This window comes from Phoxinus phoxinus, assembly GCF_949152265.1.
Source record: "Phoxinus phoxinus genome assembly, chromosome: 2".
NCBI classification, from domain to species: Eukaryota; Metazoa; Chordata; class Actinopteri; order Cypriniformes; family Leuciscidae; genus Phoxinus; species Phoxinus phoxinus.
Genome location: NC_136877.1, coordinates 35,081,670 through 35,103,441, shown reverse-complemented (window position 1 = coordinate 35,103,441; position 21,772 = coordinate 35,081,670). Strand labels below are relative to the sequence as shown.

The 21,772-nt window shown below is 37.3% G+C and overlaps 1 protein-coding gene across 1 annotated transcript in view; it reads left to right on the top strand.

The window, feature by feature from the left end:
• Window positions 1-3,127: 3,127 nt before the first annotated feature.
• Window positions 3,128-21,772, top strand: part of mybpc3 (myosin binding protein C3) — a 37,010-nt gene continuing 18,365 nt past the window's right edge. The window contains exons 1-18 of the mRNA XM_079638170.1: window positions 3,128-3,223; window positions 8,453-8,596; window positions 8,703-8,789; window positions 8,874-9,022; window positions 9,124-9,241; window positions 9,405-9,453; window positions 9,762-9,806; window positions 12,153-12,212; window positions 13,873-13,896; window positions 14,438-14,601; window positions 14,944-15,076; window positions 15,826-15,950; window positions 16,051-16,156; window positions 17,665-17,831; window positions 18,839-19,004; window positions 20,751-20,857; window positions 20,957-20,986; window positions 21,171-21,310. Coding sequence (XP_079494296.1) covers window positions 3,199-3,223; window positions 8,453-8,596; window positions 8,703-8,789; window positions 8,874-9,022; window positions 9,124-9,241; window positions 9,405-9,453; window positions 9,762-9,806; window positions 12,153-12,212; window positions 13,873-13,896; window positions 14,438-14,601; window positions 14,944-15,076; window positions 15,826-15,950; window positions 16,051-16,156; window positions 17,665-17,831; window positions 18,839-19,004; window positions 20,751-20,857; window positions 20,957-20,986; window positions 21,171-21,310 — 1,839 coding nt within the window. The 5' untranslated portion in view covers window positions 3,128-3,198. The remainder of the gene's footprint in view (window positions 3,224-8,452; window positions 8,597-8,702; window positions 8,790-8,873; window positions 9,023-9,123; window positions 9,242-9,404; window positions 9,454-9,761; window positions 9,807-12,152; window positions 12,213-13,872; window positions 13,897-14,437; window positions 14,602-14,943; window positions 15,077-15,825; window positions 15,951-16,050; window positions 16,157-17,664; window positions 17,832-18,838; window positions 19,005-20,750; window positions 20,858-20,956; window positions 20,987-21,170; window positions 21,311-21,772) is intronic.

Sequence of the window (21,772 nt, the reverse complement as noted above, 5' to 3'; positions counted from 1 at the left end):
ACAGAACTCGGCATAAAATATAGCGGTCTTGCCTCTTGGATGCGCGCGCATCCGGTATTGTTTGTATACAAGAAACCTGTGTATAGGTCAAGGACCCTGTCAGACAGCTCTTATCTTTGGTTTGTGACTCCAGACAGACTACAGGAGATCTTAACCGCGACGCAGACTTCCCACCCCTCACAGAATGGCAATGGAATGTGACAGAGTAACATCGCACGTGTCCACACGCATTTATTTGCTTTGGCCATGTTGAGAGGTCATATTATCCTGCTGTGAAAACGTCATGTGCATACATAAATGCATTTTCTGTGTTGAGTATCCACATAGTCCAAGTTATTATTCGATTTACAAGGAAACACTTAAATCACACAACACAACATCACAGTGGTTGATAATTCCAGTTCAGCTGTGTGGCAGATCCTCCTGGATTCACACTTAGATTAAAAGAAAGCCAACTGCGGTGCCCGATGTGAATATATAGTCATTACAAGAACTGCAAATAACTTTCTTTCATGTCGTATCTCCAGCTGAAGCCTTTCATGCAGTTGTCAGCAAGCAACCGCAGGACTGTCTGGAATGACAAGGTGCTGACAAGGCCTGTGTGCTGGTGGTCAAAAGACCATACAACTCATCTCAGTGACGGACAGTAATACATGCAATGGTAATCTGTTATTTAATACAACATGACTTTCAAAAGACAGAAAAGGACACCAGGGCACTGCAATTTCTGTTAAAGCAATACATTATCAGCATCAGCATGTTAGAAGGTCGTCTTAACAGTATCATGCAATGTATCTAAGTAGGCCTATGTCAAGATGTAATATTAATCTAAGAGGAAATTCAGTTAAACAACAGGTTTTATTTTCTTAAAAGGTAAGATCAAAACAATATGCACAAATCAATATTTAGGGGCTCTGCACAAGGGCCATCTTGCCGAAATAGTTTTTGTGAAAATCTTTTTTAATAAAACGTAAATAACCTAAAGTTTATTTGTTAAAACAAATATTGAAAGGAAATATTTTGTTAAACTTTTGTTTAGCATTTTAAATGAGTTCAAAAATGTATATTATCAAGTGAGTTTCAACCACTCAACCTTCGACATCATATGTGGAATGACCAAACAGACCATACAGTCATATGACCAAAATGAACAGTCAGAAGAGGGAAACGTTATGGGGTGCAGAACAGAAAAACACAAAGGGAAATTAAAATCAATGCATTAAAATGAGAACAGAAATGTCCAAGTGAACAAACAGAGATTGGTAAGTTTAACCTATATATTTCTTTTTATTGTAAGAGAGGGCAAAGTGATTAACGTTAATATCAGTTCATTTCCTAAAATCTCTTTCGCTCAAAAAATTAAGTCGTGGTTTGTTTGTTAATGAGCAGTCGATTTACATCTAATAGTAAATTAAGATATTGTTAACAGGGATGAAAACTATAGTCACCTTTTGCTGGAAAATCGCTGTTTGGAATTCAAAATAGGCTATTTGTGTGATTCATGTATCTGATGAGTTTTTAAAAACTCTTGCTACTTCATACTTCAGTACAAAACAGTGCTGAACTTTGAACAAAAAAAAGTGCTTTTTAAGTGCTTAAATATTAATCCAAAAGCAAAACATAAAAAAATAAAACTATTTTAGGGAGTTGAAATGGCAAATGTGACAATGAGTGATCCTCTGCAGCCTTCATACTGGTTATAGTGGTAAAATGTCATTTTCATTTTAAAAGTGTTTGTTTTCCACCAGGTGGCAGAAATATTCCACTTAAGCATGGCACATTTCCCATGAATTATCTCCATGAATAAAAAAAGAAAAAAGGTTCCCATATTATATAAAAATATACCAAAAATATGAATAATTTTTAGACAAATAAATAAGAAATCATTTCCATTTCTAAAATGATTATTTTGTATGATTAAATAAATCATAAAAAAATCGCTTAACTAAAAAGTGAGCTATACATGCGTTGTTTGAAACGTGTTGTTTAAATATATATATATTTTTTTAAATCTGTCTGGGGTCAAACGGCTGTCAGGGGGTTAAAGGGGGTGTTATACAATACAATGTTTTGTTTTTTTGCTATGGTAATATGGGGGGGGGGGGGGGGGGGTGCAGGGAAGTTGCATCTTTTTCACCTTTTTAACCCCTGATGAGTTTGCATCACTCCAAGCACAAGCTAGTTATTGAACTTTTGGCCTCATCTTCTGTTAATCTTCTGTGTGCAGTCAAGCATGATATCAGAAACAATTGAATGTGTGAGTAAATTACCTCATCCAGGTATAATTTAATAATTACTGTGGCTGTCATTGACAACATTTTGTGTGAGGGTTAGTGTTAGGGGATAGAATATACAGGGGAATATACTCTGAATATACACTGATCTTGCCCTCAGGAAATGTGCAGTTGCGATAGTATGCGAGAATGTGAAAGCAGTCACAAAGTTAAGTAAATTAATCCTGCATAAAATAACCTTCAGGAGATAAAAAAAGATTATAAACTCAGCAACTCAGGATATTGTACTTTAAAGGTATATATAAAAAATCCAAATAAGCTTTATAGATCTTTATTAGAAATGGAATCATTTATGTTTTTTTTATGCGTGTTCAATGAACCATACATAATTATTCCATGTGGAAGAACAGAACTTAAGAGACTAACAGTTTACAGGCAGTATACAATTAAACAATGCAACTAGAGACCTTTCTGACTCCAGAACACCAAAAGAAAGATGCGTGTAACCGTGTGTCTGAGAACTTGAGAAACCTGTGTTTGAGAACTTGCAAGTGCCTTGGAGGAAGAGTGGAGTATATCTCACAGCAAGAACTGGCAAATCTGGTGCAGTCCATGAGAATGAGAAGCACTGTATACTCATAACAGCTGCTGGCCAAACCACATACTGACTGCTGCTTTTGAAACATCTGAAGATGCTTTTCTACATTCAGACTCTAAATTTACCCCATCCGGTCTGTGCTCCCTTATCCTCCATCCACCTTTAGCTTCTTTGTTCTGTCATCCAATGGTGGTGATGGAAGGTGGACTCAATGATAGGTCATGGTGGTAGATGTGTGAAGGGGTGGGCAGGATGATATGGGCAAGTACCGTGCGACATTTAAGGGGTGTGGGGGCGGGGGGTATCTATTAAAAGAGAAGTGTTGCTGTTGGTGTCCACAATGCCTGTTTGGGACACTCAACCAGGATGCCAGAACCAACTAAAAAAACAGGTATGCTAGTGTTTTTGTTCTTAACTCTATTTGACAAATGGGTGTTTAACCGATTTTTTAGCAAAGATATTTAACCAGAGTTGTTGAGAAAATGTTAACCTTTCGGTTCTGAACTTTGACCCTATGTGTACTGGGTTGATCACAGTACAACTTCAAAACCTCAGCAATTTGTAATACATTGCTTTCCATTAATTGAACTCCTGCACCTCTGGTTTTTTTGGTGTAATCTGTATTACAATTACAATGATCAATTATGAACATTTGTAATTAAACACATGGGCAAAATGGGCAGAATCAGTTGATTTGATGAGCATTTTCTTTATATACTGTCAAGATGTTATTTTAAACTGTACGGCATACTGTATGAAAACAGCATTCAAAGCATGTGGCTGTATTATGCACTGCTCTAGAATTTTTTTCTAATTTTTTTGCAAATTTTTTATTATATCTTTTGCTTATCTAAGCAAAAGAGATAGAATAATGGCAGTGGACTAAAGGGCTTTTTTTCCAAAAGTGCACAGAATAACCTTGCCTAAGCAGGAATTAAAGGATTGCCATAATGTGATACCACCTGTTTGACAGCACACTCAGGCGATATTTGTTAAGAACTACAGCTTGCTACAATGTTGTTGCATCACTTTTCAGCATTAAGCAATGGAGTTTAGTGGTAGTCATCCATCTGCAGACGCTATCGCTTCCCTTTTTCAATATCTTCAGTTTATTTATATTTATTACCCCAGAAAATACCATAGGTACATCAGCTTAGATTAAAGGGCCTTTGAATATTATCTTGGACAAAAGGCAGCCTTGGAGTCAAAAAGATGAGAAACTTTAGATTCCTAACAGGACATCTCAACAACAATATGCTCTTAAGTTTATCGTGACTGAACAGATGTCAGACACGCCTAGGATTTAAATGTTTGTGTGGCAACCATCAGCATCTAGTATAAGTTTAATGATACAAGTCACATTCATGAAATACTTTCCCTTCCCATCCCAGCTCACAGCGAAATCCACCGGCCATTGGCTGGCACACTGGCTGACTTAAATTATCCCATGAACTGCCTCTTTTACTCTAGAGTCTGGACAATTAGCTTTTATGTATATCTATTAGACATTCAACCCAACATTTCGAATTGCATCCTCGTCCTGACATTATGCTTGCACGTGCATTATAGTTCAAAACACATTTACCACATAGAGATCAATAGTTTACTGCCACTGCCATCAATCAATGGAACAAAGACAATGTGGATACCAGCAGTTTTGAAATGGCAAGAGAGGGACCAGTACTTGATATACAACAGAAATAGATCTCAGTTAATCCATCTAGCAGCTACCTGCGGCTGTGTCAAAATGGACAGCAGTTCTCAATGGAGAGCACATGCACTATTTTTAAACCCAGAGGGTTTGGCTTGCTTTATGTTTGAATGATGCCATTGAAGATGCGTGACTCAAAGTGAAAGAAAGAACGATGAATAAGCGGTTAATAATTCAAGGTATGTGAGTAACAATAGCCGCAAAGATCAAGTTCCAGCAACACCTTCAAGTGTCAAAAGTGTAAAGTAGTTTTCTAAATATTGCCTATAGCTATTCCTAAGCAAATAATTGTGTGCATACATTCGTTTACTCATTAGTATATTTACAGAATTCCCTCTGGAGAATTACTTCACTTAAGGAGCTAAATGCACACCGAAAACTAACTTTAAAAGCAAACTAAATACATTGGGGCCTGGTTTCACAGACAGGGCTTAGATTAAAGGGGTCCTATTATGCACTTTTACCAAGTCTTGATTTTGTTTTTGTGGTGTACTAGCATATGCTTTCATGCTGGGTTGTTCAAAAAACACATAATTTTTTCACATATTTTACATTATTACTGCACCTCTCTCCCCAGTCTGCTAGGATTTCACAGGACAATTTTACATCGTAGCAAAAACATAAAACTGTTAATTGGAAGTCCCCCTGTAGCTGTAGTCAATAATTGTATCCCTTAAAACTCATCTTTGATCACCAAAATTACATTGAAACGTTTTTTCCTGTGAAAAAAATTCCTCATGCTTTAAAAATGCTTGAATGTAACTCTACTAAACCCTTGCTATTTAGTACGCAGATCTATGAATATGCTAATTGTCCCCGCCTCCACTCATGCCAGAGATCACAGATTCACTCGGTCAACTTAGTGAGGTAACGTTAAACTCTGCTCAATCGCTCTTTACAACAACGACGGACACATAACGGTAATAAATATGATAATATTAATTCATATATGATAACAGTTGCTAATGTTGCATTGTGACTTCATAAAGCCAGAAAAAAACGTGTTGTAGTCCAAACGAGTCTGTAGTTCTTGGAAAGTGAATTCTGTTGAAAAAAAAATATCTCCCTTTGGAATGGACTTTGAGCATTGTGACCTCGCAGATCTTTTTTATGCTCAAACAGCAACTTTACACATTAACTAAAGGTGAAAACGCATAATAGGACCCCTTTAAGCTAGGATTAAGCCTTAGATCAATAAGGACATTAAAGTAGCTTTTATAAACATGCTTTAGAAAGAAACATTACTGGTGTGCATCTGGGACTAGGATTAAGCCTTGACTGTGAAACCGGGGGCAGGTGTTTTAGATATTTTTCACTCGAAATAAAAATAAGGACATTAAAAATCCACTAAGTGTAAAAACTTTAGTTTAGAATTGTTTTTTCATAGTCAAGCCAAGTCACCTTTATTTATATAGCGCTTTTTACAATACAGATTGCATCAAAGTAGCTTCACAGTGATAACATGAAAATAATACAACAGTTTGTTTCTAGAAGAAAATTGCGTCATCGTCCACCTTAAAGGTGCTCTAAGCGATGTCACGCATTTTTTAGGCCAAACATTTTTTTGTCACATACAGCAAATCTCCTCACTATCCGCTAGCTGTCTGTCTCCTGAACACACTCTAAAAAAACGCGGTCTCTGTAGACACCCCAGGCTCCACAAACAGCAACAAAAACAAACTGGGCTAACCCGCACCACGAAACATAACAAACAGTGTTCCAGCCAATAACCGACAAGAAGGATTTGGGGGTGGGGTTTGGGGGTTTAGTGCGCGGATGAGGAGGAGGGAGGGTCTAGCTAGCCTCCGTTTTGTTTGACAATAGTTCGAACGTCAACAAGAAGTGACGTCACCCAGGATCACTTAGAGAACCTTTAAGTAAGGCACATCAATAATATTGTTGAATATTTAATGTCTCCAACCAAGCAAGCCAAAGCTTGGAACAGTGGCAGGGAACTAAAACTCCATCAGGTGACAGAATGGAGAAAAAAACCTAGGGAGAAACCAAGCTCATAGCTTTGAATGTGGATGCCACAGTGTTAAAGTTCAAAAACAAGACACCATTACTTTATATGTTATAAAGTCTGACTTCCATTTTTGACGACCAACTAATCAATTTAGTTGTCATAAAAAAAAAAAAAAAAAAAAAAAAAAATGATGGAATCATTTTAAATGATAGAATATTGGTCTGATACATCATCTAGTGATCTAAGCATTAGACCATAAAGTTTTGAGGAGGACCATTCAAAGTGTGCAATATCGGAGAGGCTAGAGAGGAAACCGGGTCAGGGCAAGGCGCTTTCAGAGATTATGCTTGAGGTGGAGATTTTGGAAATACATCCTTTCCTTCTGATCCTCCCTCCCTCTCTCAGTCTCAGCTTTCATCAAGAAACCAAAGTCTCAGACTGCTGAGATTGGGACAACAGTCACATTTGAAGCCGAGACTGAGAAGCCTGATGCAAAAGTGAGATGGCAGCGAGACTCCAAGGACATCTCATCCAGTGACAAATATACCATCTCAGCGGAGGGCATTAAGCACTCTCTCACAATAAACAATGCAGTCCACGAGGATGCAGTGGGATATGCTGTTATTGCTGGGTTGTCAAAAGTCAAATTTGAATTAAAGATAAAAGAATCAGAAGGTGGGTGATTTTTGGATGGTGACTCATGTCTTTCCTGTATTTACCTCACTTTTACCCCACCTTTGGTTCGTTAGTAAAGCAATCACAGAGCACCATAACCATTCTCCTTTCTGATTCACTTTTTCTCTGGCGTTGCTACCAGATGTTTTTTAAAGCACATTTTCTGAGCATGTACTCACTATTTGTAAGGATTTCTCAGACTGCTGTGGAATCTGGGAAACTCACCAGACCTCTTATAGCTGTCAAACTCCTAGGCCCAGTTTCACCGACAGGGCTTAGATTAAGCTAGGAGGATTAGTCCTTAGTTCAATTAGGACATTTAAGTAGTTTTTTTTAACGTGCCTTAGAAGAAAAACATTACTTGTGCATCTTGAGACAAAACAATGGCACTGATATATTTTAATATTTGTCCGAGCAAGTTGCTTTCAGTTAAGACAACTCAAACATGCATTTTAGTCATTTTAGTCTAGCCTTAAGCCTTGTCTGTGAAACCGGGGATTAAACTTCAGTGTCTGTTCATAGAGCTTGTGATCTTGTAAGGCATTACCGGTATAAAGCTAAGTGTGGGTTAAATTAAATACTGGACGAATAGCCTAATAAAGTCAGTGTCTAGAGGGGCAAAGTAAAGTTTAGTTGTCTTTTAGTGCATTTTTTCCTGATAAATTGATAATCAAAAAAAGACACAGAAAATCAACAGAATTATCCTTGTACAAATAGAACTCTGTTGAAGAGGTTCAGTATAACAATTAGTGATATTTTTTCATGGCCAAAGCACACTGAAGTATAAATGGCCAATGTTTCAGGTGCTTCATCTGGACATATTGCAACTTTAACTCTCTACCGTTGTTGTTACATAGATCTATGGTTATACATCAGGGGCCGTATTCACAAAGAATTTTAAGGCTAAAAGTAGCTCCTAACAGGCGAATTTAGGAGCAACTCCTAAAAATAATGGGCGTGTCACTCCTAACTTTAGGACTCCTACTTTTTTTCACTAAGAGTAATTCACGAATTAAATTTTGAATACGGCCCCTGATATTTAGAGCCATTTATCCAGCAACAGACGAAGATGAAAACAAGTGCTAATTTGCGTGGCCAGTAGAATCCTGAAGATAGTGATAGCAAAGCTAAAAAGGAGATGCAAAAGCATGTTTGTTAATAGACAGAGAGTGTGTTTTAAATAATATATTTGAAATGTTTTTATGTTTAAAAAGCTATACTCAAGAACAATGAGCATCTAATAATAATAAAAAAATCTTGCTTTGCAGTGAAGGAACCACAAAAAGCCATATCCCCAGATCCTGCAGCTTTGGATCCTGAGCCTGAAGAACCTAAAGAAGCTCCACCAGCACCTTCTGAAAGCTCAGCTCCAGACACCAGTGGACCCGCGTCAGATGGTGTAGTACCTGAAGGTGAATAACACACAGACATATTCATTATGCTTTGATATCTAATTACACATTTCAAATTATTGTAATTGTCTGAATAACAAACTCTATTTTTCTGTTTGTTTTTAAGCCCTGCCTGAGAGTCATCATCCTGACACAAGGCAGGACCTTACAGGACTCTTCACAGAGAAGCCCCAAAGTGGGGAGGTGAATGTTGGTGAGTGACACTGCCTCTAGTCAATAAGAAACTGATTATGCATATGAAATAAAAATATTCTTCCAATCTGTTCCTCCCACGTAGGTGAGAACATTATCATTGTTGCTCGGGTGTGTGGTGAATCTCTGCTGAAGAAGCCCACGGTAAAATGGTTCAAAGGAAAATGGATGGATCTGGCCAGCAAGTCAGGAAAGCACCTGCAACTCAAAGAGCACTATGACCGCAACAATAAGGTCTGTGTTCAAATCGTTACATAGTACACAATACATTTAGAATAGTTTGAAAGTAAAAAATTAGTCAAATGGACCCAAAAGGTTTTTTTTGTTCTATTCAGGTGTACACATTCGAGATGCATATCATTGCAGCTAAAGCCAACTTTGCCGGAGCCTATCGATGTGAGGTGTCATCGAGAGACAAGTTTGACAGCTGTAATTTTGACTTAGTAGTACATGGTAAGACCCAAACTTTTATTTTGGGCCTGACAAAAAAACAGTTTGAATAAGAACCATTTGCACGCTTGATTAACAACAACAAGGAAGAAATATGTGTTAATAATTATAATTGTGCTAAATGAATTTCTAATGTGTGCTTTTCACTGTGTGCATTCTACTCCAGAGGCTCGTCCAACAGAAGGGTTTGATATTCGCTCTGCATTTAGACGCACGTGAGTATTTATGGCATTTAGTATTTTTCTTTAATTAATAAAGTATAAATGAAAGTATTGATTTCAACAATTCTTCCTTAAAATAAAAAAGGTCATGCTGGCCAGCAGTATAATGCCATTTCAGCACCATTTTTTTTGCTTGCTTGCTTGGTTGGTTTGAGGTTTGATGAAATAATTTTGTGTGCATAGATCCTAGCACTTTTTTCGTGGTTTGTTTGTACATTAAGATAGCATTTGAGTCCATATTTGGGATTTCAAATTTAGGATTTATACTGCATTAACCCTTTATGGAACTGCTGATTACCTAGGAGCACCAGTGCAGGTGGTAAGAAGAAAATGGGAGAACCTGGCAGGTAGCTAAGTATAGGGGTTTGCTGCAGCAGCAGGGGATATATTCACGAATCACAACACTGTCATTGTCTTTACTCAACCAAACCCTCTGATTTGTCATCAAAGAGTTTATTGAGTCCTTCAGTGTCCACCCGTGTCCCTCTGTCAGTCATCTGTTATAGCTTGCCCTTTTCTTTTTTGTCCTTTTCAATCATCCCTTTGTCTGCCAACATCTAAGGAGAGTGTTATTAGTCATCGCTGACGCTTTATGACTCACTCTCCAAGGATCTTTGCAAACTCTCATCCTGACTCTCATTTCCTGTTCTCTTCTTCTGACCATTTTCTCTGTTTTTGTAAGAAGGGCAATTTCCCCAACACTCATTACTGGTGTATCAGAGGCAGACGGCTTTAAAGTGAATATGATTTCCCTGTCCACTGATCTTTTCAAGTGCAGACACTGATTAAGAGTGAGCAAATTAGAGGATCACACTAATAACGTTGCCACCAGTTTAATCAGAAACCGTGACTGTTTTGTAATACTTTAATTCTGGTTATTTGAAACATAATAAAAGACATCTCTCCATGCACCTCAACTTCTTAACTGTGGCTGATACCTTGTGAAAATCAGTGGAAACTCTGCCCAAACTTTGAGTGATGTGTCTCTTTTGTTGCTCCTCTTCTTTCCATGGTGATTTGCTGGTTGTTGTCAAACCATAAGAGAAGTTCCTCACTTGTTGCCTTATAATAACTAAACAGCCTCCGGGGTCTTTGATATGTACAATGATCCTAGAAGGAGTCTGCTATGGATTTCTTCTGTGTATCAGCATCTCTGTGTTTTTACCCTCATCTTCGATATCCTCCAACAAAGTGCCTTTAAAGTACCACTATTATGCTTTTTGGGGGGATATTACCTTTTCATGTAGTCAGTTATATAGCTGCAAAAGGTCTACAAAGTTTCAAAGGTCAGAGTGTACAATAAATGGAGTTATTGTCTCCCAAAAGAAAGAGCCCATTATGAACTGCCTGAAATGAGTCGTCAGTAATTCCATTCTTACTTCCTGCACAAACATACTCAAGTTTCATAATGCCAGCCTATGGTCGTCACTGGCTGCCCGCAAACAATGTCTAATTTGACCCAACCTCAAACACTGTAGTTGTAGCTGAGGCCTGGAAGAGTTTGTTTTGTGTTGACTTGTTGAGAAGACATTGCTTTCTGCGCTGCCACTTTGCAGGCATTTCCAAAGGCTTGAATTGATCTCGGTCGGGGCCTCGGGCTCAAATTGATATGGTAAAACCAACGCTATCGTTACTGTTCGAATCACTGTGTATCAAGGACTGAGGAAGTCTCTGGAGCTAAAATTCAGATATGGTAACGGGCATTTTGTTTCCAAAATGCACAGTGAGCAGGAGAACAATCACAATAGACTGGGCCATCTGACCAATCAGAGCAGGCTCTCGTAAAAGACGTGGTTTAGAAAAACCAAATCCTTTATCAAACCGTTTCAGACACTTAGCATGTTATAGGATACCTACAAAACCTAATGAGGAACCTTTAAAATAGCATAATAGGGGCACTTTAAAAACAGCGTAGTGCAGATCGGTTCCTGTTTCTATTGCCTCAGAAAATGATTTGCATGTGTTGTTTGTGCATCTGTCCTAAATCAGCATCTACACATCTGTCCCAAATGTGCTCTGTATGTGTCAGTATAATAATAATTAATTAAATAATAATAATAATAATAATTTGTTACATTTATATAGCGCTTTTTCTGAGACCTCAAAGCGCTTTACAAAGAAGGGGGAATCTCCTCAACCACCACCAATGTGCAGCATTCACTTGGATGATGCGACGGCAGCCATATTGCGCCAGAACGCCCACCACACACCAGCTTACTGGTGGAGAGGAGTCGGTGATGAAGCCAATCAGTATATGGGGATGATTAGGAGGCCATGATGGACAGAGGCCACTGGGCATATTTTGGCCAGGATGCCGGGGTTACACCCCTACTCTTTTTCGAAGGACATCCTGGGATTTTTTAATGACCACAGGGAGTCAGGATCCTGACTGGATGAAAGAATGAGCTGGGGATGGAGGAGGGTAATTCGCTCCTGAGAAACGCGATAGCTGCTGATAATACTGAAGGAGCTTATATATGTATACAGTGATAAACGTCGTAGTCCTATAGGTAGACGTGGATCAGCTGAGTCAGCTGATGCGAGCTTGACTAACTTGACCTGCCAGAACTGCCGCTACGCTTGATTTAAAAATTTGCCCTATTTTAAAAATGTGCTTACCTTATTATGAGGTTAGAATGTAACAGTTTTGTATGCTCATGTTTTGTGGCTCTTGATTCCTTCTTCTCCTACAGTAGCATAGATGCAGGTGATGACTCGGGTGAACTGGACTTCAGTGCTTTACTGAAAAAGAGGTGAGTCTTGAGGCATCTAAAACATACATTCAGATACATCCTTTGTCTAATGAATGCAGTGGGGGTCCAGAAGTCTGAGACCACTTGTGAATAAATGCAATAATTTTATGCATTTAAAAAAAAAACCAGATTATTAACAATTTAAGTTGTCCTGAAAAATATCCTTTGTTCCTAGTTCCTGCTTCTAGTTAGTTTCCATGGTTACTCATTAGTTCATTGATTTAGTCACGCTGGTCCTTTTTTACCCCTGATTAGTTTGTGTATATTTAGCTCTTAGTTTGTGCTTTAGTTTTTCCGTTATTATCATTTTGGACGTGGTTGTTCTGTTCCAGTTCTTTTGAGAAAAGGGGCCGTTTATACAACACTGTATTTAACAAAAAACTGAAAACTTTTTATGTGTTTTGGCCGTTCATTTACATGACAACATTGCTATCTTTTGAAAACGGGTTTCATAGTTCAAGGTTTTTGAAAACGATACTGTTATCGTCTCTGTGTAAACTACAAAAATAGTGATGTCATGTACATGCGTATTACGTGTTTAGTTTATAGGTGCGTAGCTTTTCTTTACAAAGTGCTCATCGCCAACTACTGACCTGGCATGCATAATACAGAGGTTTTTAAAGGTTTTTGCGGATCCGTGTGAACGGGGATCGGTTTGACAACATTGCGTCTGTACGTTGCCATGTAAATATACCCAAGTTATTATTAAAAACTGTTGCGCATAGATCCTGCTCCTTTTTCATGATTTTTGTTGCAACCAATGTTACAACTGTTTGTTTCCAAGTCTAAAATAGATTTTAAATCCAAGATTTTCAAAGTGTTGTCTGACGTTTTAACTCTGTATGTTTAGAGCTACATATGGTGTGAATGATTTAAATTAAATACAGGTACCTCACTGTATAAATTGTGATTTAATATATTGACGTATAAGCTTTATTTATTCCAATTTCCCTATATAATTTTTCCAATTTATCTGCACAATTTGTAGGCTCATCTATGTATAATTGTTTTTTGTTTTTCTCCTCTGTGGCTCTGCCACTCCCATATTCAGAGAGTAAGTGAGTCACACTGAACTGACTGCTTGTGCATGAAGGAATGTTGAGTGTTGTACTGCCATGTGTGTGTGTGTGTGTGTGATGCCTTGATTGTTCTCTCTCCTAATCAGCCACTGATTGCCAACTTTAGTCCTTCAATGTTTTTCCACTCCGCAGACTGCACACCCACTTGGAACTAGATAGACAGAGTCACGTTTTACTTATTTTTAGCAAACTCGTTTATCATACTCCTAATTAATCACATTAATAAACCTAGAACTCTCACGATTCCCACGTCATTCTACATCCCACGCCATTCTTCCCACATTCACTGACTCTGCCACGGCATAGCAAATTGCTTATGTCAGTAAACACTGTACGTTTATGCAAAATATTTTTTTATAGGTTTGATAGACACAAGAGACAATATAAGCTATAAATAAATATAAACTTTTCTGTAGGCTACAATGTAGATTCTGCACGTTTTTTTTGTTTAATGCATGTATATAAATGAATTGTAAAATTGTCTTGATGGTCTATGTGATCTAAAAGGTTGATAATGTGAAATTAATCAGCTGTGGTTTGTCTTTGCTTGACGCTTGGGTTCTGCCTCTACATAAGTACAGCAGTTTCTTAAAAACTGGCCTACGGTAAGATTTTTTTAAAATACTGAATAAAAATCTATTAATAATATTGATTTAATTAATTCATATTTATTTGCTGTTGTAAACTGCATTTCTTTACTTTAATAAATAATTTGAATGAATAATGTACCGAACACTCTTAATGCTTATATTTTCATTCTTTTTGTGCCTTAAATGTATAGTTCACCCAAAAATTCTGTCATCATTTACTCACCCTCATGTCATTCCAAACCAGTATGACTTTTTTTTCTACTGCAAAACAACACATTTTGAAAAATGTTTAAACTGTTTTTATGTTCCAGACAATGAAAGTCACTGGGGTGGGGGAGTGGGGGGATATAGAGGTAAACACAGAGACAAAGAAAGTCATAGAGGTTTGGCACAACATGAGGGTGAGCAAATAATGACAAAATTATAGTTTTTTTTAATGAACTATCCCTTTAATAAACTCTTAAAAGAGCAATATTAAATCATTGTGAAGACACAAGATGTTCAGACTTGATTTACCTGTCCTGATCAACATCCATCTTCTGTTGTGGGTTTGCAGAGCTGTTCATGTGAGCACAGAGCCTGGCGTAGACGTATGGGATATCCTCCAGAAGGCTCCAGTGACAGAGTATGAAAAGATTGCCTTCCAGTATGGAATCACTGACTTGCGAGGGATGCTTAAGAGACTCAAAAAAATGAAAAAAGAAGAGAAGAAAAGTGCAGGTTTGTAGCCCTTTGTTAATTTTAAAGACCACAAAAATGTGACTATTAGCGATAGCTCAAGATGGAAGGATTATGGAGAAATTTACTGTATGGATTAGTACATGAAAGACTATGGTTTGTAGGTTTATAGCTTGAAATGGATCTGTTCAATAAAAAACATCAAAGTTTTATTTGTTACATGCACATTTGATGCTTTAGAAGTGAAGTTTTTTTTTCCTACAAACTTTTATCAGTATCCAAGAGTACAAAGCCAAAAAAAGAGACACCAAACAAACAATGTAACATTAAAGAAGTATTTTTTTTCTGATAGTGCGACTGAGCTTTTCATTCTTTTATTCACAGCTTTTCTTAGGAAGCTGGACCCAGCATACCAAGTCGAAAAGGGACACAAGATCAAAATGGAAATTGAAGTGGCCAATCCAGATGCAGAAGTAAAATGGTTAAAAAATGGACAAGAGATACACCCATCTGGAAGGTATCTATTTAGGTCCTTTAACTTTAATTAAAAGGGGGGAAAAACACATTCTGAGTTATAATTATTATGCATTGCCTTAAAGTAGTAAAGTGCATGGAAAGGGCACGATCACAAATAACTGTCTATTTCTTTGACTTCTGAAAACGCTGTGTGTTTGCTGATGGATGGACTGTTCTTCCTGCTCTCCGCTGTCAACCCTAGCAAGTGAGTGGCACTCAACAGTACGCCTATGACAGTACGCAGCCTGCACTTGATAAGCAACCTCGGGGCTCGTCTGTGGGGTTAGATGTCTCAAACAGCCTGTTGACTATGAATATGCGGGGACAGTTTTCCAAGAATGCACAGCAGCACTGTAGACTCAGATGTCAGCTGTGGCAATGGATGGAGGCTGTCAGATGTTTAAGGACAGACTGAAATAACAATGGAAAAAACCTTAAACAATCCTCAATGGCTCATAATAGCTTTCAGTGACCTTCGTTAAGTGAAACCTCTTGTAAAAATACATCTTGTGAATTGAAGAATTTTAAAGCAAAAGTCTTGTCATATGTTTAACAATTGTATATTATTGTTTACCACAACATTTCTGGCATGATAATGTCTTCATTGATTTAGAAAAAAAAAAAAAAAACTTTTATAAAAGTGTTTTGTTAATTTGGGATTTGGGAAGAGCCTCTCCAACAGTGATGCTTTGTCCCCATCTAGAGAACAAAACTGGAAATGCTTCTGAATAATTTCTTGTTTTCCCACAGGTACATCTTTGAGAGTGTAGGCAACAAACGTTTCCTCACCATCAACAACTGTTCTCTGGCAGATGATGCTGCTTATATGTGCGTAGTTGGAGATGAGAAGACCGTCACTGAGCTCTTTGTTAAAGGTAATTAACTTCCACAGACAAAGATCTTTGGGAAAAGACATTTTGTAAATATTTAATGTATATTTTATAAATATTAAATCTCTCTCTCTGTGCCTTTTAGAGCCCCCTGTTCTGATCGTACGTAACCTAGAGGATCAGATGGTTATGAAAGGAGAAAGAGTGGAGTTTGAGTGTGAAGTGTCTGAAGAGGGGGCTCAGGTGAAATGGTAGGTCTATCAACATGCGCACACTTCCTATTCCTTTTCCTTTTTGTTATTAATAACACATTTACAGGACAGATTTTAAAAAGGCGTTTCTGGTTAGATGTGCATCTGTAGTAAACATGAATGATCAGACAAAAAGTTGATATCAAACGACGTCAGAGAAGAGTTTAGCACAAGCTGTCCTTGAGTCCTGGCATTCTTCAGATGTCCAGTAGATGGCATATGTGTCTGTTTCAGCGTGGCTGGGTGGTTGGGTGAGTCACACTGACTGACAGATGGTGGTGCATGAGTGAGTGCTGGTTCTGCCATACCTGTAGCCAAGGCTCTATATCACCCTGGGCTGTAAATGATCAGTGCCTGGAAAAGGTCATAGCAGCCTTTTAGCACCTCACAAGTGTCCTAGAATGGAATGAGAAAGTCACCGGTGGTTAATGGCACCTCTCTTGAATAGTGGATGACTTTCTAGAACCAACATGATTAGGGAAAGGCAGAAGTAGATACTGTTCCTGGTACTGAGACTCCGCAGTGACAGTGTAGGACTATATTACAAGTAAAATGGGAGTATAATGTGTTTTTGTGTGTCTTTAGTCTAAACGGATTAGAACATTATGTACAATATAAGATGTAGAATTGCATGGCTTGGGGATCGGCACATAAGCTTATGTGTGCATGAGAAAGATTAGCAACTACGAACTTCATATAAATCGTTAGTCTTTTACTATGTCAGTCATTTGATTTATCACATTTGCTCCCACTACTACTCTAAAGTAATGCTCATAAATCAAGATTTACTTTTCAGAGGTTGTTATTATTGAGTATACACCACGGCAATAACTATTTTAGCCATTACTACACCTTCAAAAATGTTCAGATGCAAACCTTCTTGTAATTTTCCTTACTATTGTATTTAAACATCTTTTCTGTCAATGATTTCTTATTAACTGGCTCATTTTCAAGAAGCATGCCAGTTTCACAAAAGTCATTTCAGGGACTTGGTTACTTCTGTAGAACTTCCAAGGATTTTTAACTTCATTTCAGTGAAGTTTAAGAGATTTTAAAGTCAGCTTGAAATGCATCTATTTAGTAAATGCATGTTACAGAACTGCATTCAACTGCATGCAAATATCATAACATGATCTTCTCGTCAAAACGACAGACTTCTCCAATTATTTAGTCCCCTTAAACTCCGCCCCTTCTTACAATCTACAGCAAGCTCGCATTCAGTTTTTAGTGCAATGCTCACATCTCAAAATCCAATCAAGTACCGATGGACAGAACCATTTCACTCGAATATATGTCAAAATACAGACAAAAAGATCTGTTGCTACTTTTGTATCATAATGACTTTAAGATTATAATTCAAATGAACCCTAACACAAATCTATATAGAGTTTAAATATATAAGTGAATATGAATATGTATATGAGTTTGAATAGTGAATTGCAATTCAATGAGATGCTGACTGAAGTTTTAATGAATATTAACAAATAGCAAACCTCTGACCTGTACAGGGAGAAAGATGGTGTGGAACTCACCCGAGATGAGTCCTTCAAGTACCGCTTCAAGAAAGATGGATGCAAGCATGTCCTTATCATTAATGATGTGACTAAGGAGGACTGTGGACACTACCGGGTGAAAACCAATGGAGGACAATCATTAGCAGAGCTCATGGTTCAGGGTAAATACCTGACTTTGGATATACCGGTAGTTTCAAATCCTTTGATATTTTTGGCCGATTTCTGTCCCCACAAATGGTTCCATATTTGTAATGTGACTTGTGTTTGATACTCCATCCATCCATCCATCTTCTTTCGCTTATCCGGGGATACTGGAATGGAAAAAACATTTACACACACTCTATTGCATATGGCAGTCGTTAAGGTTTCTAATATGTAGGATGTGTAACTAGTCCTAAGTCTGCATTCCATTATTTAAGTTCAAGACATCTATGAGTTCTTCATTCTTCACTCCTCCCCTAAACCTCACCCCCTCATGGCCATGTCATTCAAACTTCACCTCTTGTCAGTTCAGAAAACATGGCCACTGACACTTCTGTACAAGGTTACCACTCACAGTGCCCACATGCCAGCTATTGTTAGACCGCCTGACCCATATATTTTAACAAGGCAGATGACTCTTTCCCTCCCTCACTCTCTCTTTCTGTCATTGTCACACACCACTCCATCCATCTCTTTTAATAGCATCTTAGAAAGTTGACTCATTCCCTTTCTCTCCCATTTCTTTTTATTGTGTGTTTCTGTCTCTTTCACACTCTCTCTTCTCCCTCCTTCATTCTGTCTTCTTGCATGTATTGCACTTTACAAGCAAACTGATACCCAGGTGTTAGCTACCAGGTTGTCTGGGCTTTTGATCAAGTGCAAGAGGTGCAAAGGAAAAAAATAAAACAGCTGCCAAGCAATACTGTAACTCTACCAGGCTGTGGTGGGATTGTTACCTTTTTTTTTTTCTTTTTTTTTTTACCCCACCTCTCTTTATTATAATCTTAAAGGGATAGTTCATCCAAAAATAACAAAACACCATATGAAAACATGAATATTTAATATTATACATCTAAGACCTGAATTTCCACATTACTTTTGAAAGTACATACTGTATACTAGAATAGCATTTTTGGTGTAATGCGGGAGTGATGACATGGTTCTCTCTTTGACCTCTGACCTTTAGAGAAACAGCTAGAGGTCTATCAAAGCATTGCTGACCTGACCGTGAAGGCCAAAGACCAGGCTATGTTCAAATGTGAGGTTTCTGATGAGAATGTGAAAGGCATCTGGTACAAAAATGGAGTGGAGGTGAAACCTGATGCCAGAACTCATATCACACACATTGGCAGGTAAGTGCATGTGTGGGTTACTTTAATTGTGAGCTTGAAACGCAAATGTAATGTCTATGCACTCATTTATTACGACTAGTTTTAGTCAGTATAAATGCTTAGTATTTACTATTTAATTTAATTTAGCATTACCATTTCATCACACACCCAAAATTTTATTTATGGTCCTGGTTGAGCGTGTTACTGGTTCTGGTTGAGCACGTTACTCAAAAAACCTATAACTAATTTCAGCTCTACTGAAAAAAATACTAAGATTAATCTAAACTAAATGGTGGCCAACCTACAAAAACACTGCATACTGACAAATACAAAACAGCTCTAAATGTATAAAACAGTGTATGACTGTTGACAGTGTATACTAGTCACTTTGGCGGGTTTAATATTATGTATATATATATATATATATATATATATATATATATATATATATATATACATTTTACAATTGTAGTCTTTTAAAAAGGCATCTGAAATAATAAACCAAGTGCAATATAGTGTTGTCAAAAATATAGATTTTTTGATATATGTACATATAGACTGAAATATCTGAAACGCTTCCAAACGGTGGTAAAGTTAGTTTAACTTTAGACATTCGGTTTACCGGTAATAGCCATTAAACTCTCTGTGCATTTCATGTTTTCAGCCCAAACCAATTCAGATATACATAAACAAATGTCCTTTGCATAGCAAAAGAAATACAATGTATATTAATAATTAGATCAATAAATCAATGAAACAGTTTAACTATAGTATGGCATTACGGTATCAAACTAATAGTAAAATGTTCAGAAAAATGTCCCTTTTATAGCAAAAGACTCTATTTTTGGAATTAGCATTTTTTAATAATTTTAGAACTTAAAATGTGTGCAATACTGTAAATCCATTAAACTACAACACCGTTTGATCTAAAGGTATTAAACCAACTGTAAACTACTCAGAATATTATTCCCTATAATGCAGAAGGCATTTTTAGATCATTAATCTGGAATTTTTTATATACAGTACTTAACCCATTTAAATCCATTAAACTACAACACATTTGATCTAAAGGTATTAAATCAACTTAAACAAAAAAAGTTATTCCCTAGAATGAGATGGTCTAGTCGGTCTAGTCTCATGGCTATTAAAAGTTAATTTTGGAAAAATACTTTGTATTAAAAATCTTTGTATTTACTGGCTTTCTATTAATACAATACATCTGTAGACCGTCTGTGGTCTCCCAGTTACATTATTGCCAGTTTAGTGTTGATTAATTTACACCAAAACAAAGATAACATGTATGCCTTCATCTCCAAAAAGATTATTTTTGTCATACATTTCATAATGAACTCAGACAAGCTCAGTGCCGACTCTTTTTTTGTGAATTGGAATGTGGAATACACTTGATGCATCCTTCAAAAGGACTGAATGAAGGACGCGAAACAAAGGCAGCCTTTCAAGGATCCTTCAAATTGAGATGGCCTTCAGCTGCGCTTGATGACATGGCAGCCGAGATATGCAGCCTTCCGTTTGAGAAGCAGCCAGAGATTCACATTTTCTGAATCAAAACCGACGAACAAAACAGAAACTACACAAAACTGTCATTGTCAGAGAAAAGTTAGCATTGTAATGATTGCCAAAGCGAGGGCCCTTTTTAATCAACAAAAAAGCTACAGGATTTTAAAAAATATATTACAACCTCACTTCACTGTTGCACAACACTGCTGAGATTTATATTGTAAAGGCAATTTATATATTTATATTTAGGATTCATAAGCTCACCATTGATGACGTGAAGCCAGAGGATGAGGGTGACTACACCTTCGTACCTGAAGGCTATGCCTTCAATCTCTCTGCCAAGCTCAACTTTTTAGGTAGCCTACTTCCTCCTGTTTAATTATTACTGACCAATGTATGTTTAAACTTTTTTTTATTTCAATTCCATTGTTTAATATTGTGTTTTGTCTTTACAGAGGTCAAGATTGACTTTGTTCCCCGTCAAGGTAAAAAAAAGAACATCAATAATAATTGATCAGTCATGTGTTTTTAGGAACGAAATTAAATCATAAATGCTCTGTTTGACTTGTGTCATACAGTGCATTCTTAAGTTAATGTATGTGTCAAAATACTTCTCTTTTGTTTTATATTTAAAAAAAAGAAAAACACTTCTCTTTTGTTTACTTTAAGATCCTCCCAAGATCCATCTGGACTGCATGGGCCGCACCGCTGAATCCACAATCTTGGTTGTGGCTGGAAACAAACTGCGACTAGATGTACCAATTACTGGAGATCCTGCCCCCACTGTGGTTTGGACAAAAGGAGAAAAGGTAAGAGCGATTCATTACATTTTGTCTAGTATCGATTTTTATCCAATCCCTCTCTGAGCGAATAAGTCTGGGCTACATTTTCAAAAGCATTGTAAGTCTAAGTAGATCTTAGAAACATTTGGCAACAATAGTCTGTTCGATCTACTTACTTTTGGGAAATGTAGCCCTGATCAGTTATGGCAGAAGAGCCAAACCTAGACACTAAACAATTCCTTTAGAACGTTATTTAGTTCAGAAAATCATTTTTATGTGAGGACAAATTATGTTTGAATTCATCTGCAGTTTGTGGTGTACTGTAATTCTTTACGATTTGCCATGTTGTTGCAAATGTAACAGGAGATCCAGCATGTGGGCTTCAGAAGCCTTGACAGGTAGGTACTGTAACATCTCCCAACCAGAACCAGAAAGTCTTGTCGAGGCTCACTGGGACTGGGAGGTTTGTGCTGAGATGAGAGGTTGACA